The sequence below is a fragment of the Microtus oregoni genome, unplaced genomic scaffold (assembly GCF_018167655.1).
Source record: "Microtus oregoni isolate MIOR12 unplaced genomic scaffold, Mior012 000027F_ref0000203, whole genome shotgun sequence".
Classification (NCBI taxonomy): Eukaryota; Metazoa; Chordata; class Mammalia; order Rodentia; family Cricetidae; genus Microtus; species Microtus oregoni.
This window is the reverse complement of record NW_024543086.1, coordinates 27849006-27869527: the sequence shown is the minus strand read 5'-3', so window position 1 is coordinate 27869527 and position 20522 is coordinate 27849006. Positions and strand designations below refer to the sequence as shown.

The following is a 20522-nucleotide window of genomic DNA, read 5'->3' as shown; positions in this document are numbered from 1 at the left end:
CAAGGCCAGTCAGTTCTACAGTGAGAGCCTGTCTGGAGAAAAATTAATCAACCAGTCAAACAATCTATGGAGTAAATACTAAAAGTTTCAATCAAACATGTAGATCTCATGGAAGCAGAGAGAATAGTGGTCACTAGAGGTGGGGAAGAACAGGGAGAGCAGTATTAGGAGGTTTGAAAATAGACAGGAACAATGTGTTCCAGTGTTTTATAGTACAATAGGGTGACTGTGGCTTGTTATAATTTATTGCATTTTTTTATGAATGTTTAAGTGGTGTGGTCCTTCTGTCTATATGTTGCTTGTATTGGCTGATAAATAAAGAAACGGGCTTGGCTTGATAGGGCAGAACTTAGTTAGGTGGGGGGAAACTTAACTGAATCCTGGGAGAAAGAAGGCAGAGTCAGGGAGAAGCCATGTAGCCCCACCAGAGACAGATGCTGGAAGTCTACCCAGTAAGTCACAGCCACATGGTGATATACAGATTAATAGAAATGGATTAAATTAATATGTAAGAGCTAGCTGATAAGAAGTTAGATCTAATAAGCCAAGCAGTGACTTAATTAATAGTTTCTGTGTGTGGTATTTCAGGAGTCTGGGCAGCCAGGAAACAAATAAGTGGCCTCCTACAACATTTAAGGAGATGGAGATGCCAACTAACTACCCTGACCTTACTGATGAACACTACATAAATGTATCAAATCATCACACTGTACTCCTTAAAGATATGTAATTACATGTCAATAAAAATCATGAGGTGATACAAGAATTCATCAGAATTAAAATCTTGCCTCACCTCAGCAATGAGACCAGCTTTAGGGGCAGCCATGGCCACACTTTGCTGGAGGTGTGGTATTCTATAGGAATATATGAAATAAACTGCTAATTGCAGTGCCACCACCACAGATTGAGTGTAGAGTGAGGATGTCCAAAGACTTTCAGTGCTTTGTCTGCAGTTCATGTATTGATTTTTAAAAAGCATTTCCTAGTCATATGGCCATATCCTGTGGCCTCCTTGTCCCAGTAAACTAGTAGCAAGAAATAAGGTATTTCTCCCCGTTAGTCTCTATACACCCCCTTTATGGCTAAGGGTTTACTTTTCCTTGATATAGCATCCCACTGTCACTCTCCTCTGAGCTACTCTTGAAGTCTCCCTGGAAAGGCTATTTATTCCAGCCCTGGCCTTAAGGGCCCAGGAGAGACAGTCATAGGACTTTATGGTTTACCTTTCACAGGAAACTTCTTCCTCCTGGTAGCTGGTTTGGTTCCTATCCGCTGCAGTCTGTATCTGGAAAGGCCCCCAAAGGCCCCTGTGTTGAAGGCTTGGTCTTCTGCTGATGGCACTATTGGGAGATGGTGGAATCTTGATAAGGTAGGGCCTGGTAGAAAGAAGGGAAACCATTGAGGCATGCTCTTAAAGGGAATACTCGGGCTCTGGCCTCGTCTTTAATCACATACTCTTACCATGGTAACAGGTCAAAACAGCAACAGGACAATGGACTACAGATTAAAACATCCAAAATCAATATTTTTAAGTTGATCTAAGGTCATAGCAACCAACTGAAAGTATCCAGATGTCCCTTTAACAGGAAGCTTGTTTATGTGGGCAGACACCCTTGTGGCTCTATATCACAATCAGTTTCTTACCAAGAAAGCCATGATCTGATTAGATAAATGAGGTTCAAGTGTGGCCCAGAGGAGACAGCACAACAAAGCGCACAAAACAGAAACTTTATTATTCAGAAGTCTATGAGAGAAGTCAAGACTGATGGGAGTCCAGAGAGCAGGATGTTCAGGCAGGGTAGAGAGAACAGGAAGGATTTGAGGAACTAAAGCCCTTACTGGCATTCAGGTTACCTCAAGGTTTTTGCTAAGTGGATTTCAAGCTCTAAAGTTCACACTGAGGCCGTGACTACCGTGAGCATCTACACAGTACATGTAGGGTATAGGGCCAACTGAGGCCTATCTTGTCATCCCACGTGAAGGGAGGTCACAGAAGGAAGTCATGTAGCACAGACAACTAACTAGATAAACTATACTGAGACACTAGAAGTAGGTGAAAAACAGTAATTGCATCAAGGGTGACTGACTACATTCTGCTTCTGGTATGAGAAATTACAAATTACCTTTAAAATGGATGCCAGGACAACATAAGTTAGAATTTACTATAGGAAGCCTCTATCAGTCTAGTTCCCAAGTTCCATTTGGGAGATGGCAAGAAAAGACAAAGGGGAAGAAAGGTAGGCCAAAAAAAATAGCAGCAATGCCTTTATTTTGCAGAAGGAATGCAGGCACAGAAAGATGAAACAAGTTGTCCAAACCCCAGTTAAGTGTCTTAACTGGCTTCCAGTGTTATTTAGTACATTCCCAGGCTGGGTAACCCACCATCCCAGTCAGCTCCCCCACAGTTGTGTCATCTCACTCAGCAGGGCTGAACCAATGCTATAGAACAAGAAAAAAATAGGTTGAAACTCAGTCTATATAACCCTGTAACACATAACCCTCCAGTGTCTGTCTCCCAAATGCTAAGGTTACAATACTGAACCACCAGGCACCAAAAGAACAAGGTATTTTGTACAGAGCAAGTGGAGGCTACACTAGCCTCGCCATGGCTGTTGGGTTACCTAGTCTATATAAGCCAATTTAGTAAGTCTAATAAATCCCCTTTGCCACCCAAATACCATCAGTTCTGTTCTAGAGCACTGCTTCTTAACTTTCCAAATGCTCCGACCCTTTAAATACAGTTCATGTTGTGGTGACCTCCAACCATAGTTATTTTTGCTATTTTGATAACTAATTCTTTGCTACTGTTATGAATTATGTGAATGTCTGTTTAGGCAACCCCTTGTGAGAGTCACAACTCACAGATTGACAACTATTCTAGAGAACCCGGAATATACCAGACTTTAATTCAGCTTCTGTAACTGGGCTGTAACGTGGGACCCTATAGCACCAAAGATGATGTAAAACTTGTTCAATCCATCTATGCATGACAATATGGTAAAGACATTGTGAACCCAGGAACCAGGATGTTGGCGTTGAGTGCTGGAATAATTTCCTTATTTATAAAAAGGTGTGCGGCACAATATAATTTTTATAAATCATCAGAAGTCTTAAACTATATAGGATGCTGCATATGCTATTTCGCCCTACTGCCTCCTGTCCAGGCCTGATTCTCCAGGCTTCCTGGGGATTCTGAGGCACAAAGCAACTAGTTAAGTAGTGACCAAACATGCTCAGCGCTGGCTGGTTAGCAAGCTGGGCTGTTTACTGGCAGCAGAAGCACTTTCCTCTGAACTACAAGTACAAACAACATTTATGGGGTATTAGTTCTCCGTGCCGTGTGGCAGGAATTTCCTATCCTGAAGCTGGCATTATTCTGGCGCCACTGAGACAGCTGGGAATTCCACTCCAGGTCCTTCAAAGGACAAGAAACAGAAATGCTGTTTTAGCTACCGCCTCTAAAAAGTCAGATGAAAAATCTTCCTCTGAGTGTTCTTTGGCAGTCAGCTTTCCAGAGATTCTGTTGGTCAGTCATGGGCACATTGTTATCTGAAGTCTGGTACAGAGCCTCAGGAGATTCCAGCTTGTGCCCTTTGCTACAAAATGCCTAAAGCAGGCAAGGCAGGTCATGGCACCTGTAAGTAGTTTCCAAATCTGATATTTTTTCCTTAGTTCTTTGAGGCAGGGACTTGAAATGTACCATTGGTTTTCCTGGAACTTGATATGTAGACCAGGGTAGCTCAAACTCATAAAGATCCAATTGGCTCTGCCTCCTGAGTTTTGGAAATGAAGGCTACCATGTTGGACCCAAACCTGATTCTGTCACTCAGTCTTGCTATACAGACCAGGCTGCCCTTGAATTCAATCCTCCTGCATCAGCCTCCCAGATGGATTTGTTTATTATAACACACCTGGCTCACTCATGTTTCATGTAGACAAAACAAAACAAACAAACAGAAAAAACCTTGACAGAATAACAACTTTATTTATGAAGATGTAGAGGCACTCCAAACCCCAGGGAAACTGTTTCCTGTTCATACCTCAAACTTCCACTGTGGAGTAGAAAGAGTGTTACACTCTTAAACCATGCTGCAAGCATTTTTTTTCCCCATTTACTATGTAGTTTGTCTCTCTTGGGTTGTAACTCAGGAATCTCAGGTCTCTCTTTACACACCATTTCTTGGGCTATTTGTACCCCACTTCAGTGCTTCTTTGGGGAGAGATACGAACAAGACCCTTCTATTAGAACCTTTAAGTACTACATTCTCAGAGTACTGAAGGAAGAAGTTTGCAAAGGAAGGCATTTAGAGAAATTAGGAATGAACAAATTAAAGCCTCCAACGTAAGGGATTAATCCATGGTTGAAACAGCAAGTTGATTTTTTTTTATAAGCACCATGCATTTTCATGTACAAAAAAAAAATTTTTTTTTAAACAGCCTGTTACATAACTCTGGTGGTACTAAAACTTTCTATGTAGGACCAAGCTGGCTTGAACTAAGAGATCTACCTGCCTTTGGCTCCCAAGTGCTGGGATTGGAGGCATATCCCAGAATGCCTGATCTAACAAATTGTAGTGCTTAGCAAGACCACCCAAGATATTTCTCTCAAATGATTGCTAGCCAAACAAAGACGAAGAGCACACATCAATAGTCTTGTTTTAAACAACAGGAAGGAATTCCTATGTACTAGATCATGACAGGGATGCATCCCAGGATTACAGTTGATTGTCAAGAATGGAGAAAGTGGCTGCTTGTACATGAGAGCTTCTGACACAGCAGCAACTCCCTAGCCCCCAGAGTAACATACAGTGGCAACACGGGTCCACGATAAGGTATGTGTGAGAACACAGATTACAGAAGCACATACTGAATGTAAATTAGAAATACACCAAATTCCAAGACACACTACACTACATGTAAGACTGCTCCCATACAAGACACACTACATTACATGTAAGACTGCTCCCATACAAGACACACTACACTACATGTAAGACTGCTCCCATACAAAAGGTTCACAAATGGAACTGTACAATGTTACAATGTGCAGTGTTAAGATAAACGCTGTAAACAAAGCATTCAAATATGAAAAGATGACATGTAAAAACATATAATTACTGAGGATTTTTAGGTAAGGTTTTCAGAAAGCCCAGGAAGAGACTTTATATTACAAAATGGTCCATATCGCCCAAAAATGTCTTTTGATTGAAGAGTAAAATAGTATCTGTTGGAAGCTAAAAACTGAGATACAGTGCAGGCCATTGGGAGCGGTAAAGCTTGAATTTCTGCAATTTTCCTCCAAGTCAAATGATTGGAGTTCTCGTAGCACAGGAAGAGGTGGTAGCTCTCCACAGGAGCACACTTGGGGTTGACCTTGGGGACGTTCCATGCCAGGGCAATGCCTGGGGGCTTCAACACCCACTTCACTCTCAGCTCAGGCTTTTGGGGAGGAAGAGTGTCTTGGATTTTGTCTGCCATCTCAGAGAGTGGTGGTGACGGCTCTGGGAGAGGTGGCAGGTGTTCAAATGAATCAAAACCCTACAAATACATTTGCAAGAAAGTTTATGGAGATCATTTGGTGAATACAGACAAAAGTGGTAAAACTCAGGGGTACAAATCTACTTCTCATTCTTCAATCCTTCATCAAAGCAATGAAAGGTTATTTCAAAAAAAAATGAAGCTGTATTAATGTTTTGTGTGTATGTGCTGGTACATCTGTCCATGTATACACACATGTGGGGAGGTCAGAGGACAATCTCCCATGCTATATCCCATTAGGCTAGTCTGTCAGGACAGCAAACTCCTCCAGGAATCCACTTGTTTCTGCCTCCCCAGCTCTGGGATTGATTATATGTGAGTGCCACCTAGCGTGGCTTATTTAGTTTTTCAGCACCAAACTCAGGTCTTGATGTTTGCAGTATACTTTAATGACTGAGTCATCTCCTGGCCTCTAGATCCAATCATTCAAAACAGAAGGTTCTTTTGGAGCTGAGATGTGTTCTGAATGATCCTAGAAACTGGACCCAGCACTTTGCACATACTAGGTAAATGCTTTACCTCTGAGCCACATTCCAAGCTGAGAGTAGAATAATTTCTACACTGTAAAATATTACTAATCCATAATAAAGGAGGTATCAGGCCTTCAGGATCATATCATTTTAACATTGTGTTTCCAAACATAGTAATTTCTCCTAACAACCTCATCAACAATGGACATTACTCCTAAAATAAATAAAAAACTATGTTATCATTTCTATAGCTTTTGAAAATTGCTAACTGAACTCTTATTATTATTGTAGGGGGTTCAAAAGAGCACTTTATGAGAAGCCATCAAGGTGTTCCTAAGCTGAAATGTGGCTCAGATGCTTCCAGAGTAAAACAGATAAACCCACTCTGCTGGATGAACATCCTTTACACAGCATTTCAGATTAGTACCTCATCTCCATTTTCTGCCACTGGGATTATTTCGTTTGATCTTAAAACAGCTTTCGAAGATGACTTCAGGGTGAATGCTGGGCTTTCTGTGAACAAGACAGTATAATTTAGAGCTGGGAGTGTTTCTCAGTGAAAAAGCACTTGTCTACCATAAATGAGAAGGCCCCACACTACAAGAAAATAAAAGTAAGTAAGTAAAATTTACCTGGAACAAATTCCACGGTGTTTAAGCAGTTTTACACCTTGGGTAGTAAATACACTTACAAGTATGATATTCGTATAAATATACAGTTGAGAAAATACATAAAATTTTCATTAAGGTGACAAAAATTTCCTCTAAAAGTAAATCCTTTATTATGCACCAGAAATTTGGTATTTTGGAGAGGGATTCAGGAGATAAGAGGTAGACTTTCCTGTTAGATCAGGACATATAAAACACTAAGCTACTTATAAACACACATGGATATTTAACATACACAAGCTGAGGAATTTCAGTACTCTCTCCTGAGGTATACATTCACATGGAAGAAATAAAACAAAAGATTAAAGAGGAGAGGAGAGGAAGGAAAGACATGGTAAGAGAAGAAAAAAAGAGGTGAGGAGGGTAGAGAAGCTATGGTGGGAGGGAGGGAAAGGTGTACAAAGGTTTGGCAAATGGCTTTAAACAGCTAAGTAGAGAACACATGGAGGAGATGAAAATGCGTGGATAACACTGGAAAGTACAAAGACTAGATTAGTAATGACCAGTCAATACCTCCTGCAATGATTTGTCTATATTTTTAATATATAAATATCTTACAATTTTGTCCATTTTTCAGGTCTGTCTTACATTTTTATAGTCCCCCCCCCCTTTTTGCGTGCATGTGTCTGTCTGTTTTGAGACAAAGTCTAACTATACAGCTCTTGCTGCCTCTGTCTCCTAAGAGCCAGCAGTTCCAGGGCTACAGAGAAACCCTGTCTTGAAAAGATTATATTTAGATTAGATGTATCTCAGTGACTTGACTAGCATGCATGGCCAAGGGATCAATATCCAGCACTGCAGAAGGATCTGCTTTCTCTAGAAGCGCGCATCTACTGGATCAGGCAAACACAGAGTTATTGTGTCATACACTGGTTGCATATATAGACATTTTGTTTCTTGCTTGTTATGGCATATAAATAAGTAATCTACATATTTATCAGCTGGTAGACTTCTAAATAAAGCTGTTATGAGAAATTATGTTTTTACAGTGTATAGTTGAATGTGGTTAGCTACAGTCCCAGGATTTGGAAAACTGAGGTAAAATTGCAAGTTAAGGGGCAGATTAGATACTTAATGAGAGCCTGTCAAATAAAGTATGTTTGAATGTGGGTTTTCTTTTCTCTTGGAGAAATAAATGGAAGAGAAAAACTTAGAAATTGCCAAGTTAAGTTGTTTAGCCATTTTAAATACCTATTAACAAAGAATCCTAAATTGATACATAACCTCACCAACATCACACCTTCTGTTCATTTTGCTTATTCTGTTGGACATACAATAAATCTCATTATGGCTTTACTTTCCCTACTAAGAATACTACATAGGCCATCTCTTTTGATCACTCTTATTTATATCAAAGTAAGTCTTCCTGCTTTGGAGTCAGTTTTATTTGTTGTGGAGTCTCTTGGATGAGTATTGAAGATGGCATTTTATTGCCACAACTAGTTTATTATTCTTCAAGTATTCCTGAAATATTACCATATCCGTCCTTATTGTACCACAATCTGGTTAACACTTTTTAATATGGAATCACTTTTCTTTCAGTTGTTATCTGATTCCTTCAATGAACTTCCTTCAGGGCTAGAGAGATGATTCTGTGGCTAGCATGTTTGCTATGCAAGCATGAAAACCTCAATCTGGATCTATAACACCTACATAAAAACTGGGCACAAGCACCTGTGCCCAGACTGGCCTTAACTCCCAATCCTCCCTCCTGTCTCCAACTGTCAAGTGCTGGAATCACTGGTGCTCACCATTACTGTTTAACTTTTGAAATATATATTTACTATATTAAGAATTCCAGGTCAATACTTTTTTCCTTGAAAGTTCTGCAGTTCATCAGTTACCTGTATGACAGGGCAAAGGTTTCTCCTTCATCTTGTCTCATTTGAAGCCATCTTTGGTTTAGCCTGAAACTGATTCTCCGCCCCCTTCTCTACTCCCCCACAAAGAGTCCTGTGGGAAAGTGTCTAACCTTGCTCTAGAAACTCAGGGTTGAAAAGCCCCAGCTAACTGGATATTTTTGGCTTCTGCTAAACTGCTTGTTTGCTTTTCCCCTGCAACTGCCAACCACGATGTAATTTTTCTATGCCCTTTGCTTAGGCTATTCTGTGAGAATTGTTTTTACCTAGGCAGTACAGGTCAGCTTAATACAAATGCTCAGTTTGATGGTCAGCTAAGTGGCCTTTGGTTCTCTACTCCACAATACTTTCCTTAGACATGGTGCCACTTTAGCACATCAGGTCACCAAAACAATCTTTCCGTATCTTGCTCTTTGCTGCACCAGTCCTGGCCTTTGTGCTGCCCCAGCTCCCTTTCACTCTGATCTTACATGCCTTTCATAGTTTTCTTGAGGTCTTTTTTTTGCTCATATAGGTTATGTCTTGAAAATTTGAAAATCTATGTTTGGGTTTGTTTTTCTTTGCATAGTCCAAAGAATCATAAATCGTGCCAAAGCCATCAGTCTTTTTGCCACCAAAGTGAGTTCTGATTCCAAATAAGTACAAAGATAATAACACCTGATGTGGTTTTATACATTTTAGTTTTCTTTCCTGAATTTTTATGTTCAGTTCTGTTGTTCAGTCCTGTTGCTTGCGCTGAAGAAGATAGTAGGTTATAAACTTCCTGATCTAGATAGTCTCACTTATGATGGCAGTGATTCTTTCTCCAGCCTTTCTTTAATGATGTGATTCAACTATCTTTTGGCTTAAATGGTTCCAGCTGAGAATTCTGTGAAACCTTTGTTTTTTCTACTTTTCTTGCATCATTTTTTTTAAAGTATGGGAACTTCATTCATTTGCATACTATCCTTTGTACAGAGACCATGTTAATCAATTTTGCATTGGTTCAATACTAACAAATGTAATTTTTTTCACTTGTTATCAAGAAAATGATTGTGCTGATAAAGTATTCTTAGTTTTGATTCTCTTTGAAGATGATTGAATTTCTTGGCTGTGTGGATTATACTTCTCGGTATTCAGAATGAGACTGTATGACTAACTTCCAATACTAGAAAATTATATATCTTTTGGTTCAAATGGAAGAAACAGTATTCTTCATTTTCATATCATGTACGAATAACATTCCTCTATTCCTGATTCTAGATACTTCCTCTCAGGCACTATTGTTACGATTAAGAAAAATGTGTGCTACAGGGAGATGGAGAGACTCAGAGTAGTCCCAGAAATCCAAATGTCCTTCAAAATGTGAGTAGATAAAGAGATCAAGAGACATCCATACCTAGTCTATTATTTAACCACAGAAAGGAATACATTATTGATACAAAAAAATATAAATAACCTGCTAAAGAACCATATTGAAAGAATCCAATTTCAGCTGGGCGGTGGTGGCGCACACCTTTAATCCCAGCACTCGGGAGGCAGAGGCAGGCGGATCTCTGTGAGTTCGAGGCCAGCCTGGTCTACAAGAGCTAGTTCCAGGACAGGAACCAAAGCAAAAGAGAAACCCTGTCTCGAAAAATCAAAAAAAAAAAAAAAAAAAAAAAAAAAAAAAAAAAAAGAAGAAAGAATCCAATTTCAGAAGAATGATTATTGCATAATCACACTGAAATTACCTAATCAAAGAAAAGAAAGCAAATTAATGGTTGCCAGGGCTTGGGGACTAAGATAGTCATATGTGTGCCTTTAAAAGAGTAGTACAGGGCTGAAGAGATGGCTCAGTGGTTAAGAGCATTGCCTGCTCTTCCAAAGGTCCTGAGTTCAATTCCCGGCAACCACATGGTGGCTTACAACCATCTGTAATGAGGTCTGGTGCCCTCTTCTGGCCTGTAGACATACACACAGACAGAATATTGTATGCATAAAAAATAAATATTAAAAAAAAAAAGAGTAGTACAAGGCAGCCTTGCAATGACAGAACAATCTGTAAATTCTGGTACAGTCACACAAACCCATATACGTTTTCCCAGAAAGGAAGATGTAAATGTAACCTTTACCTATGCTGTTGCTAGACAGGCCATCTCTTGTCAAGTCAATAACAAAATCAGGTTTCTTCTCTTCAGCCTGAAAAGTTTTGTTAAAAAAAATTGTTTAATAGCAGATTTTTTTTTTAAATATAAAAACATATATTTATTTTTCAATGCTGAGGATTGAACCTTGGTCTGGTACACATTCATGCTCAAAAGTGTATCACAAATGAGCTAGTCCAAATCCCATCTAATAGGTAGAAGCTGGCAACTCAACAGTCTCTAAATAAGTTATGGTTTAAATTAGCTCTACTAGATGAGGCATTGATAAGATACTGCAGTGTCTGAAAATATGGTTAAAAGTCTCAACAAGCCAGGCAGTGCTGGTTTAAAACTTTAATTCTAGCACTCGGAAAACAGAGGCACAGAGATCTCTGTGAGTTCAAGGCCAGCCTGGTCTACAGAGTGAGTTCCAGGACAGTTAGAATAGTTACACAGAAAGACCCTGTCTCAAAAAAACCAAAGAATTTCAATGAATTGAGGGTGTGCATCATTCTGAAAAATGTAGCTGCTTTTTTTTTTTTCAGTGTGCAATTTGGACTAGAACCTGGACATACAAACTACTCCTATATTTGTTTGTGTCACCCCCCTCCCAGGAAACTTTGCGTGCACCTAGTCAAAGAGTGGATGACAAAACTCCTTCCTCACAACATGCTCAAATATCCAGAGACAACACCTGTTACCTACCCCAACTTCAATTATGGTATTAGATGAGTTGCTCAATTTCTTTGATCTGTTTTTTCCAAATTCTGGAAGAAATGGAAAAAAACAAAACAAAACAAAACATGAATATATCCAATTAAGTTTATTAAACATTTAAACATGTTCTTTACAATACAAGACACTGAAACACAAATGATAGGGACTCTAATATACTATAAAATAAAAATAACTAAATTAATATATCCCTAAAACTGATAAGCTAGCTAAAATTTTGATTTGGAATTAAGACACACTTTCTTTCAGCAGCTTACAGCTATACCAGTAGTTCCTGTTTTTCAAAGTCTGAAACTATGTTAGCATCTACAATTGTGATATTTTGTTATCACAGTATATTTAAGAGTGCCTGAGGAGCATCTTCCTGGAATGTAGAGTTCTGCACTTCTTTGGAACTCTTTAATTACCAATTGTTGAGATAAATAATTTCATATGCAGGGTGGGAGGGAATGAAAAGCCTTCAGATATTAAAATATAAACATTTCAACACAGCAAAACATGATACAAACAAAGGTAATTCTGGGTAAGAAATTATGTGCAAGCAATATAGCCATTTTTAAGTTAGAAAAAAGTTTTCTACAAAACCAGGTGTGGTGGTACATGCTTGTAATTCCAGCATCTGGAAAGCGAAGACAGAAAGATTAGAAATTCAAGGTCTTCCTTACCTGCACAGAGTGTTCATATCCTGTAAATGAGATTTCACATAAACAAAAGAGCAGATACGTTTTAAGCTGAGCTCTACGAAAACAATCTATCTCATCTAAAAAGATTTTTTTAAATAAAGCATTAGACTCAAACTCTAAAACTGAAAGTAACTTTAAAAATTTTAAAAAGATAATCAAGAAGAAACTTTAAATCTAAAATAAGCTATTTACTAATAGATAGAGACAAATTACCACTACCGTTAAAGAAAGACCAGGGCAAACAAAATGGATATACATGATTTAGGTTGTAAATCATTAGAGCAATACAGAAAAGAAGCAAAAGTCTTAAGCTGATAGATTCAAAGATTAAAAGAAATGTCAATTTTATTAATGAATCATCATCGATTAATTAGGTATCAACAGTTTATAATCCTAGTTATAAACTAGAAGATTAAGCAGACAATTTTACATCTTATTTCAAGATGATGGGGCTGGAGAGATGACTCAGGGCTTAAGTACTTGCTGCTGTTCCAGACAATCAAGAGTTCAGCTCCCAGCACCCACATCAGGTGGTTCACAACTGCTTCAACTCCAGCTCCAGGGGGATCAAGTGTCCTCTCTACCTCTCAGAGCATCCACACATGAGGTATATACTCACACAAACACATATATACATAAATGAAAATAAAAAACCTTTTAGATACCTGTTGAAACTGATGTAATTGGAGTTGCCAAATTGGGTTTTTCCACAGAAATTAACATAACATCATCAGTGTTACTAAAATGATAAAAAAACAAAGAAAGCAGAAAAACTGCAGTTAACAACCAGAATTCCTCTAACTTATTATTTATTAATGTCATTTATCAGAGGACAACTTGTGAGAATCAGTTCTCTGGGGATCTGGGACACAAACTGAGGCTGGAAAACAAGCACTTTTACTGCTGAGCTGAGGTCAGTCCTCATAACACGCTGTAACTGAACAACTGTGGGAAAAGAGGAGATAAAATCAAACACTGAACAAAGCCCATGTCCTATCAGTTCATTTATATGATTCACAAGCTCAAGGAGGGCAGGGCAAGATGGGTCAGCAGGTCAAGCTTGATAGCCTAAATTCAATTTCTTCAACCCAAATGGTGGGAAGAGAGAACTCCTATGTGCTGTATGCTGACCTCCCCAAGTGACACAGTACACACAAACACCCACAAAAAACATTCTTTTTTAAGTACAGGGAGGGGCTGAAGAGATGGTTGAGCATTAAGAGTACTGCCTACTGTTCCAGAGGGTCTGAGCTCAATTCCCAGCACCCACATGGCAGCTGGCACCTGTCTGTAACTCTGGCTCCATGGCTTCTGACATCCTCACAGACACATAAATATAGGCAAAATACCAATGGATATAAAATAAAAATAAATTATATAAAAAAGCACAGGGAAATCCAGAAATAGATAAGTAAAACTTAGTAGGGACATAGTCACAATATTTACAATGTAATATACAACTATACCAAACACATAGGCATATGAAATACACAAATATCACATGTAGTCTGTTCATAAAATACATATAAATGGAAAAAAAACCTATTAAGACCCATAAGAACACTGATTCTTAAAAGATACATGACCCTGAGGCTGGACATGATCCCAGTGAGGCCAGACTGGAAGAAACACAAATTATTTACATAGCTGCCACTATTTTACCACTAATTCTAAGCCCAAAGGCTATGTTTTGCTCCCATTTCAACCCTCATCAGAAGCCTTTTAATAGGGATTTTGTTAAAAAAAAATACAAACTGTATTAATTCAAATGAAAGATTAATTTTCCATAATTCAAAACTATACCATCTTATGAGATGTCTTACATTTTTAGTATCTGTATTCAGGATTCGCTTTTATTTAAATTTTATTTACCAGGGCCAGACGTGGTGGCTAATGCCTTCTTTTATCTCAGCACTCAGGAGGCAGAGGCAGGCAGATCTGAGTTTGAGGCCAGCCTAGTCTACACATAGAAACCCTGTCTCAATCCCCGCTCCCCCCAAAAGGGGGGGCTAAAGTTTACCTTTTGAAAATTATTATTTTTATTATTATTATTTAGCAAGGATCTATGTAGTTTGGATTAGTCTTACTATGTAGCTAAGCATGAACTTGAAACCCTGAGAATACAGGCAAACCCCACTTTGATCCCTGCAGTTATTCCAACCAACATTTTTTTTTTAATAGAAAAATTTTTTCTCCATAAATCACCCTGACATTTTTCTTACAAACCAGAGGCTTCCACAGGTACATGTTAGCTCGCACAGTGACCTATATGCCTCTCCTTACAACCACTGTCCTAATCACTGCAGCACTGGCAGGTTCTGAATATAGGAAGTGAGTCTACCAACCTTGTTTCTGAATTGTAATATCATTATTCACTATTCAGTTCTTTTCTTTTCACAAGTTTTAATCAGTTTGCTACTTTCTACAAAGTATATGCCATAATCTTCTTAAGATTACATTAAACCTATATAACAATCAATATATAACAACATCTTAACAATGATCAGCTTTCTAAGTCATGAATGTAATACCACTTATTTAGGTCTCCCATAATTTGGAATTACTTTGCGGTCTAATTAATGTTTATGAATATTTTGGTTTACCCCTTATGCGCACTGATGGTACTTAAATAGTATTGTTTCAAATGGTAATAGGTTTTTTTTCAGACATACATGGTGGTACTTACCTTTAATCCTGGCACTCAGGAAGCAAGGCAGCCTGGTCTATATAACAAGTTCCAGCTCAACCAGGGCTATACAGTGAGCCTTGTCTAAAAGTTTTCCCATGTGCATTATATATAAAACCAAAAATATATTTACCCATGCTTGTCTAATACTGGAAGTCTGTATTAGGAGGTATGGCCTTGTTGGAGGAAGTGTGTTACTATGGAGGCTGGCTTTGAGGTCTCATATAGCCTCAGGCCATGCCCAATTTTTCAGACAACTTCCTGTCAAGATGTAGGACTCTCAGGTAGTTTTCCAGCACCATGTCTGCATACATGCCATCATGTCGCACCATGATGATAATGGACTAAACCTCTGAAAATGTAAGCCTGCCCAATTAAATGTTTTTCCTTTATAAGAGTTGCCATGGTCATGGTGTCTTCTTCATAGCAATAGAAACAACACAAACACACACCTACACACACACACACACACACACACACACACACAAAGATGTAATAAAACAGCGACATGTAACCTTTATGAAGCAGTACTATTAATTGCTACCAATAACAGAATTCTGTGCATGGGCCATAGCTGAACAGGGTATCCTGATGGGTTTTCATGGTAGTTTGACTGTGTTGAATGTTTTCTATCTATATTTTACCACAGAGAAAAAAAAATGTGTATAAAATTAATAATTTCTTCAGGAAATATTATACGGCAGATAAGAACATCAATTCTAGAGATTAAATGTCTGGATCTCAATCTTAACTTGCCATTGACTAGTATATTTGGTTTACTTGTCTGTAAAATAGGTACAAATTTTAGAGATTAAATACGAGTTAGAGATGTAGCTAAGTGGTAGAGTACTTGGCTAGCATACTCTAAGTCCTTGGCTCTAATACCAGCAAGATGGAAGGAAGGGAAAGGATGAACAATTGAGTTTAAAGCAGTGGCTTTTTATGCTTTATATTTTTTTAAAGTTTTTTTTTAAAGTGTGTGTTTTGCCTTGCATGTATGTATATTTACTATATGTGCCTGATGCCTGTGAATGCCAGAAAGGGGTGCTTAGTCCCTATAATTAGAGTTACAGAGGCTGGTAAGATGTCATGTGTGTTGTGGAATATTTGTTTAACTATGCAAAGATGTATTGCATTTGTTTATGTTGAGAAATATTTGTTTAACTATGTAAAGATTGCTGCACTTGTTTAATTATGTAAAAATGTGTTGTTGTTTTACCTTGCCTGCCTAAGGCACCTGATGGGTCTAATAAAAAGCAGTTAATAGTGAGGAAGCAGATAGAGGCAGAACTTCCAGGCAGAGAGTAAGGAAAAGAGAAAAGGAAAGGACAAAGGGTCAGACAGACAGACCTGGAAGAAGCAGGAAAGTAGGACATACAGAATCAAAGAGAGGTCAAAAGTCCTGAGGTAAAACCTAGATGAATAGAAGCAGGTTCAATTCAGTTAAAAGAGCAGTGGGAGGAGCCTAAGCTAAGGCTGAGCATTCATAAAGTCACTGGCCCAAAGAAAAATCTTAACTGCACATGTGCACGTTGAAAACTGAATCCAGGTTTCTCTGAATGAATAGCAAATGCTATTATCTGCTGAGCCACCTCTCTAGCCCTAAGCTTTATTATTATTGTGTGAGTGTATGTGTATGCTTGTGAATACCATGGTGTGCATATAGGTCAGAGGGCCAACTCTGTAAAAGGGATGTTTCCTTCCACCTTTATGTGGGCTCCAAAAATCAAACTCAGATCATCAGGCTTTAGGACAAGCATGTTTTTACCATTTTGTTTTGTTTCAGAGAGAAGATCTTTGTAGCCCTGGCTGGGAGTAAAAGGCAAGTGCTACCACGCCTGGCCCTCCAATCCTGTCAGTTTCCACAGAAATGTCTACACATGCACTGCAAGATTTATTTCTTTGAGCAACAATAGGATGAGTAGTGTGGCCTGTTCCGGGTTGCTTTAGATCTTTACGCTTAATTTTCATCCTGGACATTTCTTATAAACCAAACTTCTTGGGTTCTCCCCATCCCCGGCCCCCCCCCCCCTTTTTTTTCCCCAGACAGGGTTTTTCTGTGTATCCCTGGCTTTCCTGGAACTCACTCTGTAGACCAGCCTGGCCTCAAACTCAGAGATCTGCCTGCCTCTGCTAGGATTAAAGGTGTGTGCCACCACTACCCAACCCAAATTTCTTAAAGGTATACACACTTTGACCTATATATAAGCCTTCTCTGTGAGTGTCTTCAACTCAGTTTATTATTGCATTTCCCAGTTTCTTCACATTCTAAACATAAAATGCTTAAGCTAAATCTAACCATAAGAGGCATGGAAAAAACTAATTTCTCCAATTCTGGGTCATCAGAAACAAAAACAATTAGAAACCTTCAGGCTTCTTCTAGTGGCAGTATAATACTATGGAGCACACACTCATTTCCTTTTGCGTATCTTTAAAAGATCATCTCTGAAATATTTTAAGAAATAAATTGTATTTATACAAAATAAATATAAATTGATATTTAGACTAGCTTACAGTGGGGCCCTAATTCAAATAATTTTTTAAAACGCTGTATTTAAAAACAATTCAACTAAGAAAATTAACAAAAATATTTTTGATGATATAAAATGTTGCTAAGCTAATGAAAAGATGATGGACCAAGGCACTAAGGAAAAGAGGATGCAGGAATAAGGCTCTGATGCCCATCACTGCTGTCCCCACAAGGCATTTGTCTTTGCCATGCAGAAATGCTAAGAAACAAGCAGAAGGTGCTTAGAAATCACAATAGACTGACATGGAGACCAAAATCACAATAAACATTTTAAAGGGGGCTATAGGACACACCTGAAAACTTACGTGAAACTCTGAGGTGTGTCACAACTACTTAGAACTCGAGCTCCAAGGAGATCTGACATTCTCTGCTCAACTGCATTTTTTGGGCAAATAATTCCACACAGACAAAACAAACATACACATAAAATTAAAAATAAAAATGAATGAAAATGTAGAGCTAAATAGTATGGGTTACTGGGGCAACTGCTAGAGTCAAAACTGTATGTTAAGTCCCAAATACCCAGTCCAGCCAGGATAACATAGAACCTGTCTCAAAGATATGAAAACAAAAAGACTTTATCAGTATGTCCCACTACACCCCTTGGAACAACACTGATCTAAGTCAAGCATGCTTCTTTGCTTCTAAAACCCTCAGGCTACAGACCAGTGCTTTATGAAAGAATTAGACAACTAAGTTCACCCCAGTTGGCTGGTATCACGATAATACTTTCAGAATGGAGAGTACCAACAGTGATCGCTAATCAGCCCAAAGGAAGTGGGAAGCAGTGAAATAAAACCCATCACCTGACAGTTCAAAACTGGATTGCTCTTCAACAACAGAAGCTCAGGGAACCAACTGGATTCCTTCACACTGTTGATGTGAATATGAATTTTTAAGCTACCTTATGCTTAATATAACTAGAAACATATTTAGATAAATAACTTTATGCATTTTTATAGAAATGCCTACCTTTCAGAAACAAACTGGACACAAGCTGAAGATAAATTAACCCTTCTAGTTGCTTTTTCTGAAGAGTTACAAGGATCAGGGTTCACAGAAGGTGTTCTTTTACTTAGGCTTTTAACTGACCCTTGGGTCACGCTCCCATTCATGGTCTCTGAATCTGTAATCTGTTAAACGCACGAGGAAAAAGCAGATGAGTAGAAGGTAAAATTTCACACGGAAGAGTCTTGTAAATATAAGTTAAAATATTAAGCCAGGGGTACACACCTTTAAGCTTAGCACTTGGGAGGCAGAGGCAGGCAGATCTTTGTGAGTTCAAGCCCAACCTGGTCTACAGAGCAAGTTACAGTACAGTCAAGGCTACAGAGAAACCCTGTCTTGAAAAAGCAAAAAAGGCTGTACTTCAATGGCAGATAACCATAAAGGTGATTTCTCTGCCAAAATGCGTCAAGGAAATTAACAATGACATTACAAATCTAGACTTTGAAAACAGGGCAAACAAATACTGAGATACTTAGACAACATCTTATTACTAGTAGTCTAAATTTAATATTTTAGAGTGATTTTAACTTCCAGTTGTTAATTTATTTAAATCTTGGAGTAAAAGGATTGACTCCATGCCTCAGTTGAGAATGAACAAGGCCTTTTGTTAAGGGGTGGCATGAAAAATAAGGTAGATCCCCTAAGGCAGAACTCTCAGGTCTATTATACTAAGTAAACCAATTTACATGTGAACACCACACACCACTGGGAAGCAAAGTTGAACAGCATCCTTTCACTTCCAGGACATGGTAACATGGATTCACTTCCTCCCTCTCCTCCGTGTAAATAACTGAATGGTAATCACAAAGCAACTGAAAATTTAATAAAGAGAGAGAGACTGGCTATAGACCTCATGACCACAGTGAGTATACTGTATACACCATGCTAGGTTATAAGGACACCAGACATCTCTACAGCCCTCATTTCAAAAACGTAGTAGTGATTGGTCACGGTGACTCAATCCCAACACCAGAAGAATCAAAGGTTCCATTTCATAAACCACAGTAGCAGCTGGATGAACACTGGGGGCAGACGAAGTCTAAGTGGCTGCAGCAACAATAGCAAGCAGAGCCTAACTATGGACCGATACCCAGAGCTCCATTCCAAAAAAGCAGCCAGTCAAATCTTCTTCAAAGGCAAAATTGCCCTCTTCCCACACGTAAGTCAGCAGCAGGGCACAGACTAGCAACAGCACTCACTCAGCTCTACACCAGACACAGCAGGCCCAATCCACTCGGAGACCAACAGCAGTCTGCAGTACCAGCAAGGACCAACAGGTAACCACGGGGAGCCCAAAGAACAAAGCCAAGCAAAAGAGCACACAAAAGCCATTAAAGTGAACTGTTATGGAAACTACAGCTCTGAGACGGCAAGGATGTATATACTAAGCCTAAACAGAGTAACAAAGGGAGTCATGTGACAAACCCCACAACCTTTGGTCCTTTCAAAGAACAGCAAAAGTAGTAGGTGCACGTATCCTTATACCCCAGAGCTCTATTTCTGACCACAAACCTAATTTTAGAGTTGTATTCTGGACATGCTGAGAATTTCCCAGATCATCAAATACCGGCTTCTTTTCGTTACAGTCCCTCCTTCAGTATCACTTCTGTATTTTTCACATTTAACTTTAAAAAACAAGAAACCAACATTGTTATCTAAGCTTTCTGTCCTCATTTGGAAGTATATGCACATCTTATGATCCAATAAGTCACGCAGATTAAAACCTCTGTGTATTTATACGAACCTTACAGACTGTATTATTGGGTAATGTGTTTGGTTCCAAACAATTTTCTTGAGATGATAATACTTTTTTAATACGTCTTTGAAGCCTTCTGATTTTCACCTAGAAGAAAACTTAGGTATCACACCACAGTTCTAAACAGTACAAAAGAAAAATGCAAACTATTTGACAAGTAGTCTTGTGAAATGTAGGTACCTACTCTAATAATGAAAGGTCTTCTTTTCCTTCATTTCTTTTTCATCATGATTCCAGGCCCCAATAACTCCCAGCAGAGAATGCTTCTATTCTTTCATTCCCTTAGCTTGCACCTTTACTTTTTAAATTTACTTATTTATTTATAAATATGGTCTGATATATTTCAGGCTGGCTTTGAACTCCCTATGTAGTTAAGGTTGTCCTTGAATTCCCAGTTTTTCCTGCCTCTATCTCTGGGTAATGGAATTGTACATTAGCATACCATTTTTATGCATGCTACATAAAGATGGAATCAAACACAGGA

The 20522-nt window shown here is 38.6% G+C and overlaps 1 protein-coding gene across 2 annotated transcripts in view; it reads right to left on the bottom strand.

Annotated features, from left to right (window-relative positions):
- Positions 1 to 4743: 4743 nt before the first annotated feature.
- Positions 4744 to 20522, bottom strand: part of Atf7ip2 (activating transcription factor 7 interacting protein 2) — a 33316-nt gene continuing 17537 nt past the window's right edge. For both annotated transcript variants that reach the window (XM_041676371.1, XM_041676372.1), the window contains 7 exons: positions 20027 to 20125; positions 18247 to 18407; positions 12724 to 12797; positions 11346 to 11407; positions 10629 to 10695; positions 6436 to 6521; positions 4744 to 5538 (listed from right to left, as the gene is read on the bottom strand). In XM_041676371.1, the coding sequence (XP_041532305.1) occupies positions 5128 to 5538; positions 6436 to 6521; positions 10629 to 10695; positions 11346 to 11407; positions 12724 to 12797; positions 18247 to 18407; positions 20027 to 20125 (960 nt within the window). In that variant the 3' untranslated portion in view covers positions 4744 to 5127. The remainder of the gene's footprint in view (positions 5539 to 6435; positions 6522 to 10628; positions 10696 to 11345; positions 11408 to 12723; positions 12798 to 18246; positions 18408 to 20026; positions 20126 to 20522) is intronic.